The sequence below is a fragment of the Trichomycterus rosablanca genome, chromosome 5 (genome assembly GCF_030014385.1).
Source record: "Trichomycterus rosablanca isolate fTriRos1 chromosome 5, fTriRos1.hap1, whole genome shotgun sequence".
Lineage (NCBI taxonomy): Eukaryota > Metazoa > Chordata > Actinopteri > Siluriformes > Trichomycteridae > Trichomycterus > Trichomycterus rosablanca.
Window position 1 is genome coordinate 35,866,144 of NC_085992.1, and position 17,086 is coordinate 35,883,229.

General features: G+C 39.0%; 1 protein-coding gene across 2 annotated transcripts in view; it reads left to right on the forward strand.

The window, feature by feature from the left end:
* Positions 1-17,086, forward strand: part of marchf8 (membrane-associated ring finger (C3HC4) 8) — a 161,149-nt gene that overhangs the window by 125,069 nt on the left and 18,994 nt on the right. The window contains exons 4-5 of one of the 2 annotated variants that reach the window (XM_062995125.1): positions 11,542-11,621; positions 11,967-12,731. In XM_062995125.1, coding sequence (XP_062851195.1) covers positions 11,542-11,621; positions 11,967-12,731 — 845 coding nt within the window. The remainder of the gene's footprint in view (positions 1-11,541; positions 11,622-11,966; positions 12,732-17,086) is intronic. The other variant, XM_062995126.1, reaches the window with a different exon arrangement.

The window sequence follows — 17,086 nt, forward strand, 5'->3', positions numbered from 1 at the left end:
GCTGCACAACAACATGGAAGGATGGAACAATTTGTTTGAATATTAGTTTATTTAAACATGCCCATCCCTAATTAATATACATACAATTTTGCTCATTTCTGTCATCCTATCATATAGGTTTCTGTTCTGTCTCTGTTTTGTCCGTGTTTTTCTATTGCACATCTATGGATATTTAATGCACTGGACACGTTTGCTTTAATACTTACTTAATATTTCTAACGTACCTTGAGCCTTTACTTACTTAATAATTTTTCTAATGTACCTTGAGTCTTCTACTCACTTAATAATTTTTCTAATGTACCTTGAGTCTTCTACTCACTTGTCCTTTCATTTTTTCCCAACCTTTTGTCACTCTCATTGGTCTCTCTGCTGGACCTACTAACAGTTCAGTTTAACACTGTATACATTTAAAGAATTGACGGTTCATGTCATATAAAGGTCCTTCTTTAGGGTGAAGCTTAGATTTGACTGATTTCTTTATTCTGATTTGATCTGCCCGATTTACACTTGTTAATGTTTGAATCTTCAGGCTGAAAAAGAAACGATTTCATTGGTAGTTGCAATACATCAGATAGGAGGTACATCCATCTATAGATGGATGGATGGATGGACGGATGGATGGATGGATGGATAGATAGATCACTTTATTAATCCCAAAGGGAAAGTCAAGTATTACAACAGCTCAAGGTACATCAGAAAAAAAAATTATTACGTGAGTAGAAGACTCAAGGTACATTAGAAAAATTATTAAGTGAGTAAAAGACTCAAGGTACATTAGGAAAATTATTAAGTGAGTAGAAGACTCAAGGTCCATTAGGAAAATGATTAAGTGAGTAGAAGACTTAAGGTACATTAGAAAAATTATTTAGTGAGTAGAAGACTCAAGGTACATTTAGAAAAATTATTTAGTGAGTAGAAGACTCAAGGTACATTTAGAAAAATTATTAAGTGAGTAAAAGACTCAAGGTACATTAGGAAAATTATTAAGTGAGTAGAAGACTCAAGGTCCATTAGGAAAATTATTAAGTGAGTAGAAGACTTAAGGTACATTAGGAAAATTATTAAGTGAGTAGAAGACTCAAGGTCCATTAGGAAAATTATTTAGTGAGTAGAAGACTTAAGGTACATTAGGAAAATTATTAAGTGAGTAGAAGACTCAAGGTACATTAGGAAAATTATTAAGTGAGTAGAAGACTTAAGGTACATTAGAAAAATTATTTAGTGAGTAGAAGACTTAAGGTACATTTAGAAAAATTATTAAGTGAGTAGAAGACTTAAGGTACATTAGAAAAATTATTAAGTGAGTAGAAGACTTAAGGTACATTAGAAAAATTATTAAGTGAGTAGAAGACTCAAGGTACATTTAGAAAAATTATTAAGTGAGTAGAAGACTTAAGGTACATTAGGAAAATTATTAAGTGAGTAGAAGACTCAAGGTACATTAGGAAAATTATTAAGTGAGTAGAAGACTTAAGGTACATTAGAAAAATTATTTAGTGAGTAGAAGACTTAAGGTACATTTAGAAAAATTATTAAGTGAGTAGAAGACTTAAGGTACATTAGAAAAATTATTAAGTGAGTAGAAGACTTAAGGTACATTAGAAAAATTATTTAGTGAGTAGAAGACTTAAGGTACATTAGAAAAATTATTTAGTGAGTAGAAGACTTAAGGTACATTAGAAAAATTATTTAGTGAGTAGAAGACTTAAGGTACATTTAGAAAAATTATTAAGTGAGTAGAAGACTTAAGGTACATTAGAAAAATTATTTAGTGAGTAGAAGACTCAAGGTACATTAGAAAAATTATTAAGTAAGTAAAGGCTCAAGGTACGTTAGAAATATTAAGTAAGTATTAAGTGTCCTGTGCATTAAATATCCATAAATGTGCAATGTAGGTTCCATAAACAGAGTGACAGATCATGCTTTATGAGTCTGTCCTGATAGTCCTGGTATTGATTCAGTGTGCTATGATGTCCTGACACAGTGGAGATGACTTACACAGTGAGATTGCTGTTGGTACAAACGATTTTTCGTTCTATGCTAACCTAAATAATTTTATGTAAAACTCTAAAATGTTGGGTGTTAATTAGGGCTGTCGCGGTGAAAGAATTTCCCCTTGCGATATTCAACCTGTCTCAATATCGCGGTACGCGGTAATATCGCCATTTTTTTTGTTTTTGAAAATTACTTAATTAATCTGCATTTTAGAGCTATATAAACAAGCTTTATTGTTAGGCTATGATTCGGTATATTATTGCTTTATAATGACAAAGATGAGACAGCTTTAAGACCAATGAAATGCGTGTTTAATGTTAAATACAGAACAGAGCAGGGATGCGCGTCTTTTCTCTATTAAAAAAAGGTTTAAATTTAGCTCCTAGGCTAGATATACAGTGTGAAACGAAAAAAAAAAGTGTTTAGGCTAAATATTGTAAATACACATCTAATCAAAATATGGTAAAAAAGAAATATAATAAAGTCTGTAAGAGTTTAAACCTGCGTTATTATGCGCGCTAGAAGAACCAACACGTTCATCTGATGTGGTTTAGAGAGAATCTGAGTGGGGTAGCGATGTTCCCCTCGGTACTAAAACTCTCTCTGATGGGGCTCGTTACACTAATACACGTGTACTGTACCTGCATGCGACTTTACAATGCGACAAACTATCTATTTAGTAGGTATAATTAACATAACAATATATACTACATTTCAAGTTATTATTCGTTTCAATACATTTTTATTCAACGAAAAAATACATTTAAATCATTCCAGCAAGACCAGAAAGAGAATATTTGCAGGCTGCAATGCCATATTAACCGTCATTAAGTGTTTTAGTTCACCAAGGCTGTTTGAATATAGTCTAAATTACAAGTATTTATTGAGTGTGAACTCAATTTGATCATTAATAAACTTGCCTATAATTCCTGTTGCGATTGTTTACATTTTAAAACACAAAGCCTGACACTCAGCAGCAACGCATGAGAACAGGTTGCGGGAAAATGACGCTCCTAGCTCATTTTCATTATGAATTCATTTAACATTTATTACGCCCGAATGTAAGCGTAAAACAAGATGGACCCTGCAACAATATAAACAAAAAAAAATAGAAGAAAGAAAGAAAAAACGTGAACACCGCGGTGTTGCGGTTGCTTGGCATGCCCTGCGGTTGGCTGGTCTATACCGCGATATTTCAAAATTGCGGTTAGCGCGACAGCATAGTGTTAATTACATTTTGTATGCAGTGCAGTTAGTCAGTGGTCAAAGTACTGGACTAGTAATCTGAAGGTAACTAATTTTGCTTCAGTACCTCTAGGTTGCCACTGTGAGACATTGAGCCAGTCCTTTAACCCAAAATTATTTGGACAAAATGCAGTCTGTTCATAAGAAATCTTTCTGCTGTGTAAATAAATTGAGATATTTATTTTCAGCTGATAAACACTTATGAAAGACAAAAATTACTCCAGAAATCTTGTTGTACACTGTGCATGAGTAAACTTTCACATTATATTACATATTATTCGCCTTTCACCTGGTAGAGATGTGGACCTTCTAGAAAGGTTAATTGGTTCTCTGAACAATACCAGCACTTGCTTCTTATCAGTGGAACAGGTGTTACAGTAAATAGGTGTCTTAGGTCATGTCTTTTCATTGCCAAAACTATTTTTGAAAGCATAATTTGAGAATACTTTTGTTAAAGTTGGTGTCCAGTTCTTTCACATTGTATTGATTATTCTCAGGATTCAGGCCACAAGGTGTTCAATGTTCTGAGTAAATCGATATGTAATTAATTCAGATTGAATTAGTGAATAGAGCATTGCCTGTGTTCCGCATATACTGTATATATTCATATCAGAGGTGGAAAGAGCACTAAAATATTGTACTCAAGTAAAAGTACTGTTACTTTAATGAATTTTTACTTAAGTACGGGTAAAGTTACTAGTCTAAAAATCTACTCAAGTAAAAAGTAACTCATTTAAAATGTACTCAGAGTAAACGTTACTTAGTTACGTTTTTTTTAACAGGAGAGGGGGGGGTGTCTCGCCTGTGTAATGCAAACAGGACCAGTGGATATAAATCTCACAATAGTTGTTTTTTATTCAAATATAGTAAAAAAAACATGTTGATACAACATTTAAAACATTTAGGGATGTGTAATGTGTCATTTTAGTACAGACCATCCCATAAAACTTTTTCAAACTGTATAACCACTAGTGATGGGTTGTTCGTGAACGATCCGATTCTATTGAACGGCTCTTTAAGATGAACGAAAGGAACCGAGTCGTATGTATATATACAGGTCCTTCTCAAAAAATTAGCATATTGTGATAAAGTTCATTATTTTCCATAATGTAATGATAAAAATTAAACTTTCATATATTTTAGATTCATTGCACACCAACTGAAATATTTCAGGTCTTTTATTGTTTTAATACTGATGATTTTGGCATACAGCTCATGAAAACCCAAAATTCCTATCTCAAAAAATTAGCATATTTCATCCGACCAATAAAAGAAAAGTGTTTTTAATACAAAAAAAGTCAACCTTCAAATAATTATGTTCAGTTATGCACTCAATACTTGGTCGGGAATCCTTTTGCAGAAATGACTGCTTCAATGCGGCGTGGCATGGAGGCAATCAGCCTGTGGCACTGCTGAGGTGTTATGGAGGCCCAGGATGCTTCGATAGCGGCCTTAAGCTCATCCAGAGTGTTGGGTCTTGTGTCTCTCAACTTTCTCTTCACAATATCCCACAGATTCTCTATGGGGTTCAGGTCAGGAGAGTTGGCAGGCCAATTGAGCACAGTAATACCATGGTCAGTAAACCATTCACCAGTGGTTTTGGCACTGTGAGCAGGTGCCAGGTCGTGCTGAAAAATGAAATCTTCATCTCCATAAAGCTTTTCAGCAGATGGAAGCATGAAGTGCTCCAAAATCTCCTGATAGCTAGCTGCATTGACCCTGCCCTTGATAAAACACAGTGGACCAACACCAGCAGCTGACATGGCACCCCAGACCATCACTGACTGTGGGTACTTGACACTGGACTTCAGGCATTTTGGCATTTCCTTCTCCCCAGTCTTCCTCCAGACTCTGGCACCTTGATTTCCGAATGACATGCAAAATTTGCTTTCATCCGAAAACAGTACTTTGGACCACTGAGCAACAGTCCAGTGCTGCTGTTTCTGGTTCAAAAGTGGCTTGACCTGGGGAATGCGGCACCTGTAGCCCATTTCCTGCACACGCCTGTGCACGGTGGCTCTGGATGTTTCTACTCCAGACTCAGTCCACTGCTTCCGCAGGTCCCCCAAGGTCTGGAATCGGCCCTTCTCCACAATCTTCCTCAGGGTCCGGTCACCTCTTCTCGTTGTGCAGCGTTTTCTGCCACACTTTTTCCTTCCCACAGACTTCCCACTGAGGTGCCTTGATACAGCACTCTGGGAACAGCCTATTCGTTCAGAAATTTCTTTCTGTGTCTTACCCTCTTGCTTGAGGGTGTCAATGATGGCCTTCTGGACAGCAGTCAGGTCGGCAGTCTTACCCATGATTGCAGTTTTGAGTAATGAACCAGGCTGGGAGTTTTTAAAAGCCTCAGGAATCTTTTGCAGGTGTTTAGAGTTAATTCGTTGATTCAGATTATTAGGTTATTAGCTCGTTTAGAGAACCTTTTCATGATATGCTAATTTTTTGAGATATGTATGCCAAAATCATCAGTATTAAAACAATAAAAGACCTGAAATATTTCAGTTGGTGTGCAATGAATCTAAAATATATGAAAGTTAAATTTTTATCATTACATTATGGAAAATAATGAACTTTATCACAATATGCTAATTTTTTTAGAAGGACCTTTATATATATTAGGGCTGTTAAAATTTTTTATCTAACTATTTTTATTTGGCTGTTTGTACCACATACATATGTGTCTCTGTGGTAATTAACTGTATTAACTGTATTTCAGATGAATTAGAATGTAAAGCTCATGAACTGTACACGGAACTTTACAAACACTGCTGTTAAATGGATCACAATATACTGTATAAAGCAGGCAGGTCCACGATCGGGTTGTATACGTCTTCTGTCTTAAATTGTTCAAACAGAAAAAGTCAATTATCGTCGCTGTCTGATGAAAAACTACTTTTAGCGGTTTTCACTTTTTTTACGTGTTGATGAAAAGATGAATGAAATCACGCAATCTTTGTAACGAGTATTTCCATTGGCTGCTAGACCTGTCCATCAAAACCGCGTAGCTCCGCCTCCTCCCCCTCCGGTCTCTACAGTTTATTCAGGTTATTCTATCACATGGTTATGTTATGTACATGATTTATATTTGTGATGTTTGTAGTTTTTTAAAAACACATTTGTATCTGATATTTATATGGACTAAGTGTTTACATGGACTGTATTAATTAACACTTTTTATAGCTACAGTCAATAACTTATACAGTATATAATGTCTGGTAACTTGATTGTTTTAGGTATTTATAGGTGTTTAAATGGTAATTTAGAACAGTATTTCCCAGTCTTGTTTCTGCACAAACACAGTATTAAAAGGTTTTCTTAATAGATCTATGAAATAATCATATCTGTGTTTTGATGCTTTATTGATGCATAATGTTAGATTAAAATATTTCAAAAAGTATTGTTTAATATGAATTTCTTTTTTCTCTTTTATCTTATGGTTCTGTATGCCAGGAAATACTCCAAAGGTAGCCATGCATATTTTATTGTTTAAAATAATGTCATCAGGGACTGCTGGCCCTCAGGCACTTTCACATTATCAAATCTGGCCCTCCTCGAGAAAAGTTTGGACACCACTGGTATAAACGCTTTAACACAGTTAACGATGTGGGTCTACATGACGTTATACGAGATGCACAGGGACGTAACTGATGGTTGGTGCACCTGTTTTCAGTGTCAGGGTTATGAACAGAAAAAGATCCTCATTTTTGTCAGATAATGTGCTTTCTAAAATGAATTTAGATTTAATAGTTTTATCATATTTTATGAATGTTTTTATTGGTAAACATGTTCCTGCAATAAAAATGTGCATAACTGTTAAAATTTTGCTTAATTATTAGTTTGCGATTAATTGAGATTAATCACGCTTAATTTTGTTCTTTAATCGCGATTAAAAAATTTAATCGCATGACAGCCCTAATATACAGTGTATATATATATATTAGGGTTGGGCGATGTTGCCGATTTTCATACCGTCATACCGTCTTCAGAAAATACCCCGGTATACGGTATTACCTAACTGTTATCTTAGCAAGCAAAACCCGATGGAATCGCTGTCTAAGTAGCGTGTTTGAATAACCTGCCTTATAATAAGTCATCTCTACTGAGGCAGCTGCCTATGTAGGCAGTAAGACAGCAAGGCAGCTCACTAGGTGTTTGAACACACCCTATGTAGAGAGCTCCCTAGCTTTTGTGTTATCACCTCAAACAGTGAGCACCCCCACAACCAATCAGTGAGCTCCAACCGCCTACCACTCCCACCACTCCCTTACTGTGAATGCGCGAAGGTCTTAAAGTCTCCGTTTTCAAGGTAGACCTGAAGCAGAAATTTGGCATTTCACATTTTTAAAATACCGTCACCATTTTTAAATACCGTCAACATTTTGAAATACCGCGGTACACTGCCATACCGTCATACCACCCAACCCTAATATACAGTGTATCACAAAAGTGAGTACACCCCTCACATTTCTGCAGATATTTAAGTATATCTTTTCATAAGACAACACTGACAAAATGACACTTTGACACAATGAAAAGTAGTCTGTGTGCAGCTTATATAACAATGTAAATTTATTCTTCCCTCAAAATAACTCAATATACAGCCATTAATGTCTAAACCACTGGCAACAAAAGTGAGTACACCCCTTAGTGAAAGTTCCTGAAGTGTCAATATTTTGTGTGGCCACCATTATTTCCCAGAACTGCCTTAACTCTCCTGGGCATGGAGTTTACCAGAGCTTCACAGGTTGCCACTGGAATGCTTTTCCACTCCTCCATGACGACATCACGGAGCTGGCGGATATTCGAGACTTTGCGCTCCTCCACCTTCCGCTTGAGGATGCCCCAAAGATGTTCTATTGGGTTTAGGTCTGGAGACATGCTTGGCCAGTCCATCACCTTTACCCTCAGCCTCTTCAATAAAGCAGTGGTAGTCTTAGAGGTGTGTTTGGGGTCATTATCATGCTGGAACACTGCCCTGCGACCCAGTTTCCGGAGGGAGGGGATCATGCTCTGCTTCAGTATTTCACAATACATATTGGAGTTCATGTGTCCCTCAATCAAATGTAACTCCCCAACACCTGCTGCACTCATGCAGCCCCAGACCATGGCATTCCCACCACCATGCTTGACTGTAGGCATGACACACTTATCTTTGTACTCCTCACCTGATTGCCGCCACACATGCTTGAGACCATCTGAACCAAACAAATTAATCTTGGTCTCATCAGACCATAGGACATGGTTCCAGTAATCCATGTCCTTTGTTGACATGTCTTCAGCAAACTGTTTGTGGGCTTTCTTGTGTAGAGACTTCAGAAGAGGCTTCCTTCTGGGGTGACAGCCATGCGGACCAATTTGATGTAGTGTGCGGCGTATGGTCTGAGCACTGACAGGCTGACCCCCCACCTTTTCAATCTCTGCAGCAATGCTGACAGCACTCCTGCGCCTATCTTTCAAAGACAGCAGTTGGCTGTGACGCTGAGCACGTGCACTCAGCTTCTTTGGACGACCAACGCGAGGTCTGTTCTGAGTGGACCCTGCTCTTTTAAAACGCTGGATGATCTTGGCCACTGTGCTGCAGCTCAGTTTCAGGGTGTTGGCAATCTTCTTGTAGCCTTGGCCATCTTCATGTAGCGCAACAATTCGTCTTTTAAGATCCTCAGAGAGTTCTTTGCCATGAGGTGCCATGTTGGAACTTTCAGTGACCAGTATGAGAGAGTGTGAGAGCTGTACTACTAAATTGAACACACCTGCTCCCTATGCACACCTGAGACCTAGTAACACTAACGAGTCACATGACATTTTGGAGGGAAAATGACAAGCAGTGCTCAATTTGGACATTTAGGGGTGTAGTCTCTTAGGGGTGTACTCACTTTTGTTGCCGGTGGTTTAGACATTAATGGCTGTATATTGAGTTATTTTGAGGGAAGAATAAATTTACACTGTTATATAAGCTGCACACAGACTACTTTTCATTGTGTCAAAGTGTCATTTTGTCAGTGTTGTCCCATGAAAAGATATACCTAAATATCTGCAGAAATGTGAGGGGTGTACTCACTTTTGTGATACACTGTATATATATATATATTTTTTTTTTTTGTATTTGTGCGCACTTCTTATCGGCAGTAATCCACCCATTCCGCTTAGCAGAAACAAACACAGAAACATCTCTGCACAAGAGTGGATTTTTCTGAAACTAAGTGCAATGCAACCACAGTATGTCTCTTCCCTGTAATGAAATGAAATGTAAGCCCAGTTTGGCTACAAGTTATACAACAGATGATTTATTGCAATTATTTTAAACTATTTTTGTTATTAAAATATATTTGTTGTCAATTTGTATACTTTTGACAACAATCTTTTTTTCTCATTTAAGTGTTGTTTGAATTAGATGATTGTTGATCATTGATATTAATATCAGGGCTGTATTATAGTTACAGTAGCGCCTCTCGCTGCCTGAACAAAAGAATGAAGACATTTTTTTGAACTCCTTTTTTGGCTCTTTAAAAGGAACCGACCCAAAAGATCCAACTCCCCATCGCATAATTTACTGCAGCAGTTTCTCAGACCCGATTTTTTTTAGCATTTATTTTACTCAGTAACGGATGTTATTTAAAATGTAGCGAATTACAATTCCTAATACAAAACATACTTAAGTAAAAGTAAAATTACTGGTTGTAAAATGTACTTAAAAAAGTACAAGTACACAAAAAAAAAACTACTCAATTACAGTAACGCGAGTAAATTTTGCTTTCCACCTCTGATTGATATAGACCGAGTAGGCATAACATTATGACCACTGACAGGAGAAGTGAATAATACTGACTATCTCTTCATCACGGCACCTGTTAGTGGGTGGGATATATTAGGCAGCAAGTGAACATTTTATTATCAAAGTTGATGTGTTAGAAGCAGGAAAAATGGGCAAGCACAAGGATTTGAGCGAGTTAGACAAGGGCCACGACATGAACTCAACCACTCACCTTACTGTTCCCCCCCCTGCACTCGCCAGGTCGTTATTTTTATATTACAATATTTTTGTTAAGTAAAATTAAAATAACTAAAACTGTGCATGGAAGGCAGGAATTTGGACTTTAATAATTTAGATTTAATAATTTTATCATAATTTTATAAATTTTTTATTGGTAAACATTTTCTTGCAATAAAAATGTGTATAACTGTTCAAATTGTGCTTAGTTATTAGTTAGCGATTAATTGTGATTCATTTGGTTCTTTAATCGTGATTAATCTCTTTCCACTCTACAAGATTTTAGGGTGTTCCTGTGGGATTTTGTGATTATTTACATAAAAGAGCATTAGTGAGGTCAGGCACCAATGTTTGGCAGTAAGGCATGGCTTGAAATCAACTTTCCGATTTATTCCAGAGATGCTTAGAAAGGTTAAAGTCAGGACTCTGTGAGGCCAAAGCAAACTTGTCAAAGCAAAAGAAAACCTTTATTGACCCTGCTTTGTGCACAAGGGCATAGTCATGGTGGAGCAGAAAAGAGGTCTTTCCCAAAACACTGTCACAAAATTGGAATCATATCTTTTAATTGTAGTGTCCATTAGACATTGCCGTTTTCATGTTACAGGTTCTACTATTTAAGTACATATATAGTCATGTGAAAAAGTTAGGACACCCCATGAAAACCTTTGTCTTTTGAACATATTTAAACATATGAACATTTGAGCTTTGTTTGAACAAAAGGTAGAAATGTCATGGTTTGGGGCTGCTTTGCAGCAGCAGCAGGGCCTGGCAAGCTCTCCATTATAGAACCCACAATGAATTCTTCACTGTATCAGAGGGTGCTTGAGGAAAATGTAAGACCATCTGTCCAAAAACTGAAGCTGAAGTGGACCATGCAGAATGACAACAACCTGAAAGATTTCAGTAAATCCACCGGAGAGTTCTGGAATGGCCAAGTCAAAGCCCGGATCTTAATCCTATTGAGATGCTGTGGGGTGATTTGAAACGGGCTGTGCATGCCAGAAACTTCTCAAACCTCACACAGCTGAAGAAATTCTGACTGAAGAAATAACTGTATATGCCTAATACTTAAGACCTAAGGCTTAAAAACTGCTTGGGGTTTTTCACTGATGGCTTCTGAGTGAAAAGACTTTATTATGTACTTTAAGTACTTTAATGCTGCTGAACTGTGAAATACAGTAACTTGAGTGGCTAATGTAAATGTAAACCTGGGGATAAATTTTTTCTTATCAGGTTTACATTTTGTGAAATGAGAACACACTCCATGTCACATCTCTTGTGTAAAGTCAGATATTTTTTTCTCCCAACAGGCAGGAAGCCCGACCTCTGTAAATGCCCCGTGCAGGTTCTCACGGACATCTGTGACTCCTTCAAACCAGGACATCTGCAGGTACCACTTTTCCTTTCTACATTATTAATAATTGCTTTCACAGGTGACACAGTGTGCTGTGTTGTCCTCAATAGCAGGCTGTCCTCTGCAGCAGATATCTAAAATATAAAACAAGAAAAGGGTAAAATCTTCATCAATGACTGTTAGTGTGACTCATATTACTTCAGAGAATCCTCTCATATTTCTTGTCTGCCTTTATCCTTTTATCTGTGTGACTTTTCATGCCATTGTTTTTCGGTCCAGTCTGTTTTCATGTTGTTTACTGCACGTTGCATGCTTCTGTTACATTATTATTTCTGCTTGTCTCTTGTTCTGCTTCTGTGTCCATTTCCTCCTATTGTACAGTTTTAATGGTGGTGCTCCTGCCCAAGAGCAGGTTTCTCAGGAACCTAAGCAGACTGCTGTGGTGCTTCTCAACTCCAATAATAAACCCTCAGCATCGCAGAGCTTCACTATGACAACTTTTTGTGTGGAGTCGCCTACCAAACCCAAAAATAAATCTGTTTTTGGATCGGAGTGGCTATCTCTACTTAAGCCCTCGGTCAACCTTAAGCCTGACACTGGCACACTCAAGTTCTCCAAGTCTCTGAATGACGTGGGCCGGAAGATGGATGGGCTGTCTGATTTCGCCGAACGCACATGCTCTGATGGTGATCTGCGCTCTGAGGCGAATGAGGACACTGATTGTGGGCAGAGCACCAAAGCTCTCGCTGTCAAACTGACTCACTTGCCTCTTCTCTGCCACCATCCCTCCCAGCAGCCATCTTTCTCTAAATGCTGTGGTTATGGAAGTATCCACCCCGCAGATATGCAGAAGAGCTCCAATCTGTTGCACTTCTTCTTTCCTTTCCCACGCTCCCCTACAGCAGGCAGCATTCCACTGGCCAAGCCATCCGGCGCCTTGCTGGAGGCAAGTGAGGCCTGCAGCGAGGACATAGGTGATGATGATGTATTTGAGGAAGACTTCTCCGTCTGGAGGTCCAAAAACGAGGAGCAGCGTGCACCTCTCTGCTCCATGGATGAGGACGGAGACCTGGACCACTGCTCATCACCTGTGATGCAGAAAACAGCTCCGCTCTCACCATACTCTCAGACGGGGGACTGCTGCAGGTTGGTGGGGCTTCTGATGTCTGAATTAGCCCCTCATTATCCACATGCCCTGTCTGTAGAGGTGCTCCATTTAAGTCAAGTCCCATCCCACCTGCTCTTCCAACTATCCCTGCTGCTTCAGTCTGTTTAAAACCCACTAGGTTGTACAAATATTAGTAATATTAGTATCTTGTATAATCCTCCATCTGCTAATTAATGCCAGTTAACACATAAAATCAATGAGTGATCATTTGCAGCGTTCTGCATGTGAAATATTATACACAGTTCATTTATTTATTAGGATTTTAAAGTCATGTTTTACACACTTGTTACATTCATGACAAGTTTAATGTCAAACACATTTTGTGTCTCCAATTCACGTCACTTGCATGTCTTTAGACTGTGGGAGGAAACCGGATCTCCCGGAGGAAACCCACAAAGACGCGGGGAGAACATGCAAACTCCACACAGAAAGGACCCAGATCGCCCCAGCTGGGGATCGAACCCAGGACCTTTCTTTTTTTCTTTAGATTTTTTGCACGTACAATTTTTACCCAACTGCATAATGCTTCCTCTCTACTGGTGCTGACCCCCACCCCTGATTGAGGAGAGCAAACTGACACACGTCCCTCCGATACATGAGCAGTAGCCGACAGCATTTTTTTCATATGCAAATCAGCCCTGTGCACAGAGAACCACACCCTTATCAGCATTATTCCTCTACTCTGTGCAGACACCATCAACCAGCCAGCAGAGGTCGTAATTGCATCAGTTATGAGGTCCCTATCCGGCTCCCACCCTGTATGAACAACAGCCAGCCGCCCAGCCGGATGGCAGAGCTGAGATTCGATACTATGTATTTAAAACCCCAGCTCTGGTGTGCTAGCATGTTTTTACCACTGTGCCACCTGAGCGGCCGGACCCAGGACCTTCTTGCTGTGAGCCGACAGTGCTACCCACCGAGCCCATTTACAGTTTAATATTTGTGTATAATATGCATAATTACACAAAACTACAAATGTATTGGTTTGCTGTGGAGATTCAGAGTAAGCATGCATCCAGAAAGGCCAGTCAGTATAAAACTCTACATTTGGTTACCTGGCACTTCATTATTTTTTAAAATGCTGCCAAGTTTTATGAGAGAAATTCTAGAAGAAGATCTGATTAGAACCCAGGTCACAGTTGAAAAACACAGGCTACCAAAGCAAAACAAGATTAATGCATTTGCTTATTTTTGAAGCTTTCCTAAATGCACTGTGGGTTAATTTATGAGCTTTATAATTGGCTTGGAGCCATGATTTACCACCAGGATGCAGTTGGAATCTGTTTTGTTATTCTTGTATGCCTATGTGAGTATGCTTATTGCGTGAAAATATTCTGATTTAAATTATTTAGCAAAATAATGAAAGGCAAATGAATTTTTCTGTTGAAGTGATTTAGTGCATTTCCCGTTGAGGTATTAGGCTTTGATGTGCAGGCAGTTTGTCTCAGCTTCTGTTTCAGTTGTGTTTCATTCAGTTTTGTGAGGCACAATATTACTATTTGGGTCGTTCAGAATTTAGGAACTTTGCTAAAACCCTGTTATCATTTTCTTCCTGTGACATGGACTGTTATGCCCTTTTTTTCCTTCTTTATTTTCAAATGCTTGCAGAACACCTCACGGTCTGAAAAAAATAGCAAGAGAAGATGGTTCAGTGGCCCTGCTCCTAAGGGGTTTGTGTATACTGGTGTGTGAATGTTTTGTACTGAGTGTGTGTATGTTGCAAATAAGGATGTATATGTATATACACCGACTAGGCATAAAATTATGACCACTGACAGGTGGACAACACTAATTATCTCTTTATCACGGCACCTGTTACTGGGTGGGATATATTAGGCAGCAAGTGAACATTTTATCCTTAAAGTTGATGTGTTAGAAGCAGGAAAAATGGGCAAGCGTAAGGATTTGAGCGACTGCAGCTCTTGTGAGGTGTTCCTGGTCTCCAGTGGTCAGTATCTATCAAAAGTGGTCCAAGGAAGGAACAGTGGTAAACCGCAACAGGGTCATTGATGCACGTGGGGAGCGAAGGCTGGCCCGTGTGGTCCGATCCAACAGACGAGCTGCTGTAGCTCAGATTGCTGAAGAAGTTAATGCTGGTTCTGATAGAAAGGTGTCACAATACACAGTGCATCGTAGTTTGTTGCGTATGGGGCTGCATAGTTGCAGACCAGTCAGGGTGCCCATTCTGACCCCTGTCCACTGCCAAAAGCGCTAACAATGGGCACATGAGCATCGGAACTGGACCACGGAGCAATGGAAGAAGGTGGCCTGGTCTGATGAATCACACTTTCTTTTACATCACATGGATGGTCGGGTGCGTGTGCGTCGCTTACCCGGGGAACACATGGCACCAGGATGCACTATGGGAAGATGTCAAGCCGATCCATGGAGGCCCCACCTCACAACTTACAGGAGTTAATGCCTCGACGGGTCAGGGCTGTTTTGGCAGCAAAAGGGGGACCAACACAGTATTAGGAAGGTGGTCATAATGGTATGCCTGATTGGTGTATGTGCATGTCTTCAGTCCGAAAATACTAAAAGGTCAAACAATAAATGACTTTCGTAAGCCCCAGAAACCCAAGTAAATACTGGATTACCTTTAACGATACAGCCTTGTCTTATTCACACATCCAGTTTCACGGGGGTTTTTTACCCAGTAGCATTTTTTATTGACTTGTCTGGCCTTTTTAGCAATTCCACCTACTACAGATCTTTACATAATGAATCATTACCAGATGGTTTATTCATGATTCACTCTTAAATGATTCCTCCATAATACAGATTATTTTATGAACTGCGCACTGTGTGTCTGTAAGGATTACTCCTCCAGCATATTTTTACCTTTAATTAAACAAGCTCTCTGTGCACTTGTGGCGCAGAAGTAAAATTATGCTAGTCCACTAGATCCAGGGTTCAAATCCCTAGCGTTGTTCTCGGCTGGTCAGGCGTCTGCTTACAGACATCATTAACTATGTCTGGGGCAGGGGGTGTCCGAGGCCCTGCCATGGATAGGTGTCCTGTAGGGGGTATGTATTGCACCCAGGGATGACGGAGAAACCAGACCCACTATGACCCTGACCAGGATAAAACATAAAAATGAAATGAAGTAGAAAAAAACTAATAAACAAGCTGTTAAAATAATGACAGGTAATACAAAACATGATAGAACTGACATATCATACACTGATTAGACATAACATTAAAACCACCTCCTTGTTTCTACACACATTGGCTTCACTTACCATATAGAAGCACTTTGTAGTTCTACAAATAACTGACTGTAGTCCATCTGTTTCTCTGCTTTCATGCTGTTCTTCAATGGTCAGGACTCTCCCAGGACCACCGCAGAGCAGGTATTATTTGGGTGGTGGATCATTCTCAGCACTGCAGTGACACTGACATGGTGGTGGTGTGTTAGTGTGTGTTGTGCTGGTATGAGTGGTTAAGACAGAGCAATGCTGATGGAGTTTTTAAGCACCTCACTGTCACTGCTGGACTGAGAATTGTCCACCAACCAAAAATATTCAGCCAACAGCACCCTGTGGGCAGTGTCCTGTGACCACTGATGAAGGTCTAGAAAATGACCAACTCAAACAGCAGCAATAGATGAGCGACATAGATGAGCGACATCTACAAGGTGGACCAACTAGGTAGGAGTGTCTAATAGAGTAAATAGTGAGTGGACACGGTATTTAAAAATTCCAGCAGCGCTGCTGTGTCTGATCCACTTATACCAGCACAACACACACTAACACACCACCACCATGTCAGTGTCACTGCAGTGCTGGGAATCATCCACCACCTAAATAATATCTGCTCTGTGGTGGTCCTGTGGGGGTCCTGATTATTGAAGAACAGGGTAAAAGCAGGCTAAAAAAGTATGTAGAGAAATAGATGGACTACAGTCAGTAATTGTAGAACTACAAAGCTGATAAAATGACAGTAATTGTAGAAACAAGGAGGTGGGTTTAATGTTATGGCTGATCAGTGTATAAAAGGTAGTTCTGTGTATAAGGAAAGTTCATGACTCGGGACTGTTTGTAACTTCTCTACACAAATAAATCCTGGCCAAAGCTAAAAGGAGAAATAATAAGGAATAATAATAAAAATTTAAAAAGGGACAGAATTGTAATAAAAGCGTATTAAAGGGATGGATACTGTTAGTTTGCGTCTGCATTTTAGTGCAGCATAATAAGCATTATATAAGCTAAGCGTTCTCTAGGAACATTAAAGATATGCAGAACAAACACATCTCTGAAATGTTTATTCCCACTACAGTATTGTATCTGTTGACCTGGTAAATTGTTTTGAAGTGATGTCACACATAATGTAA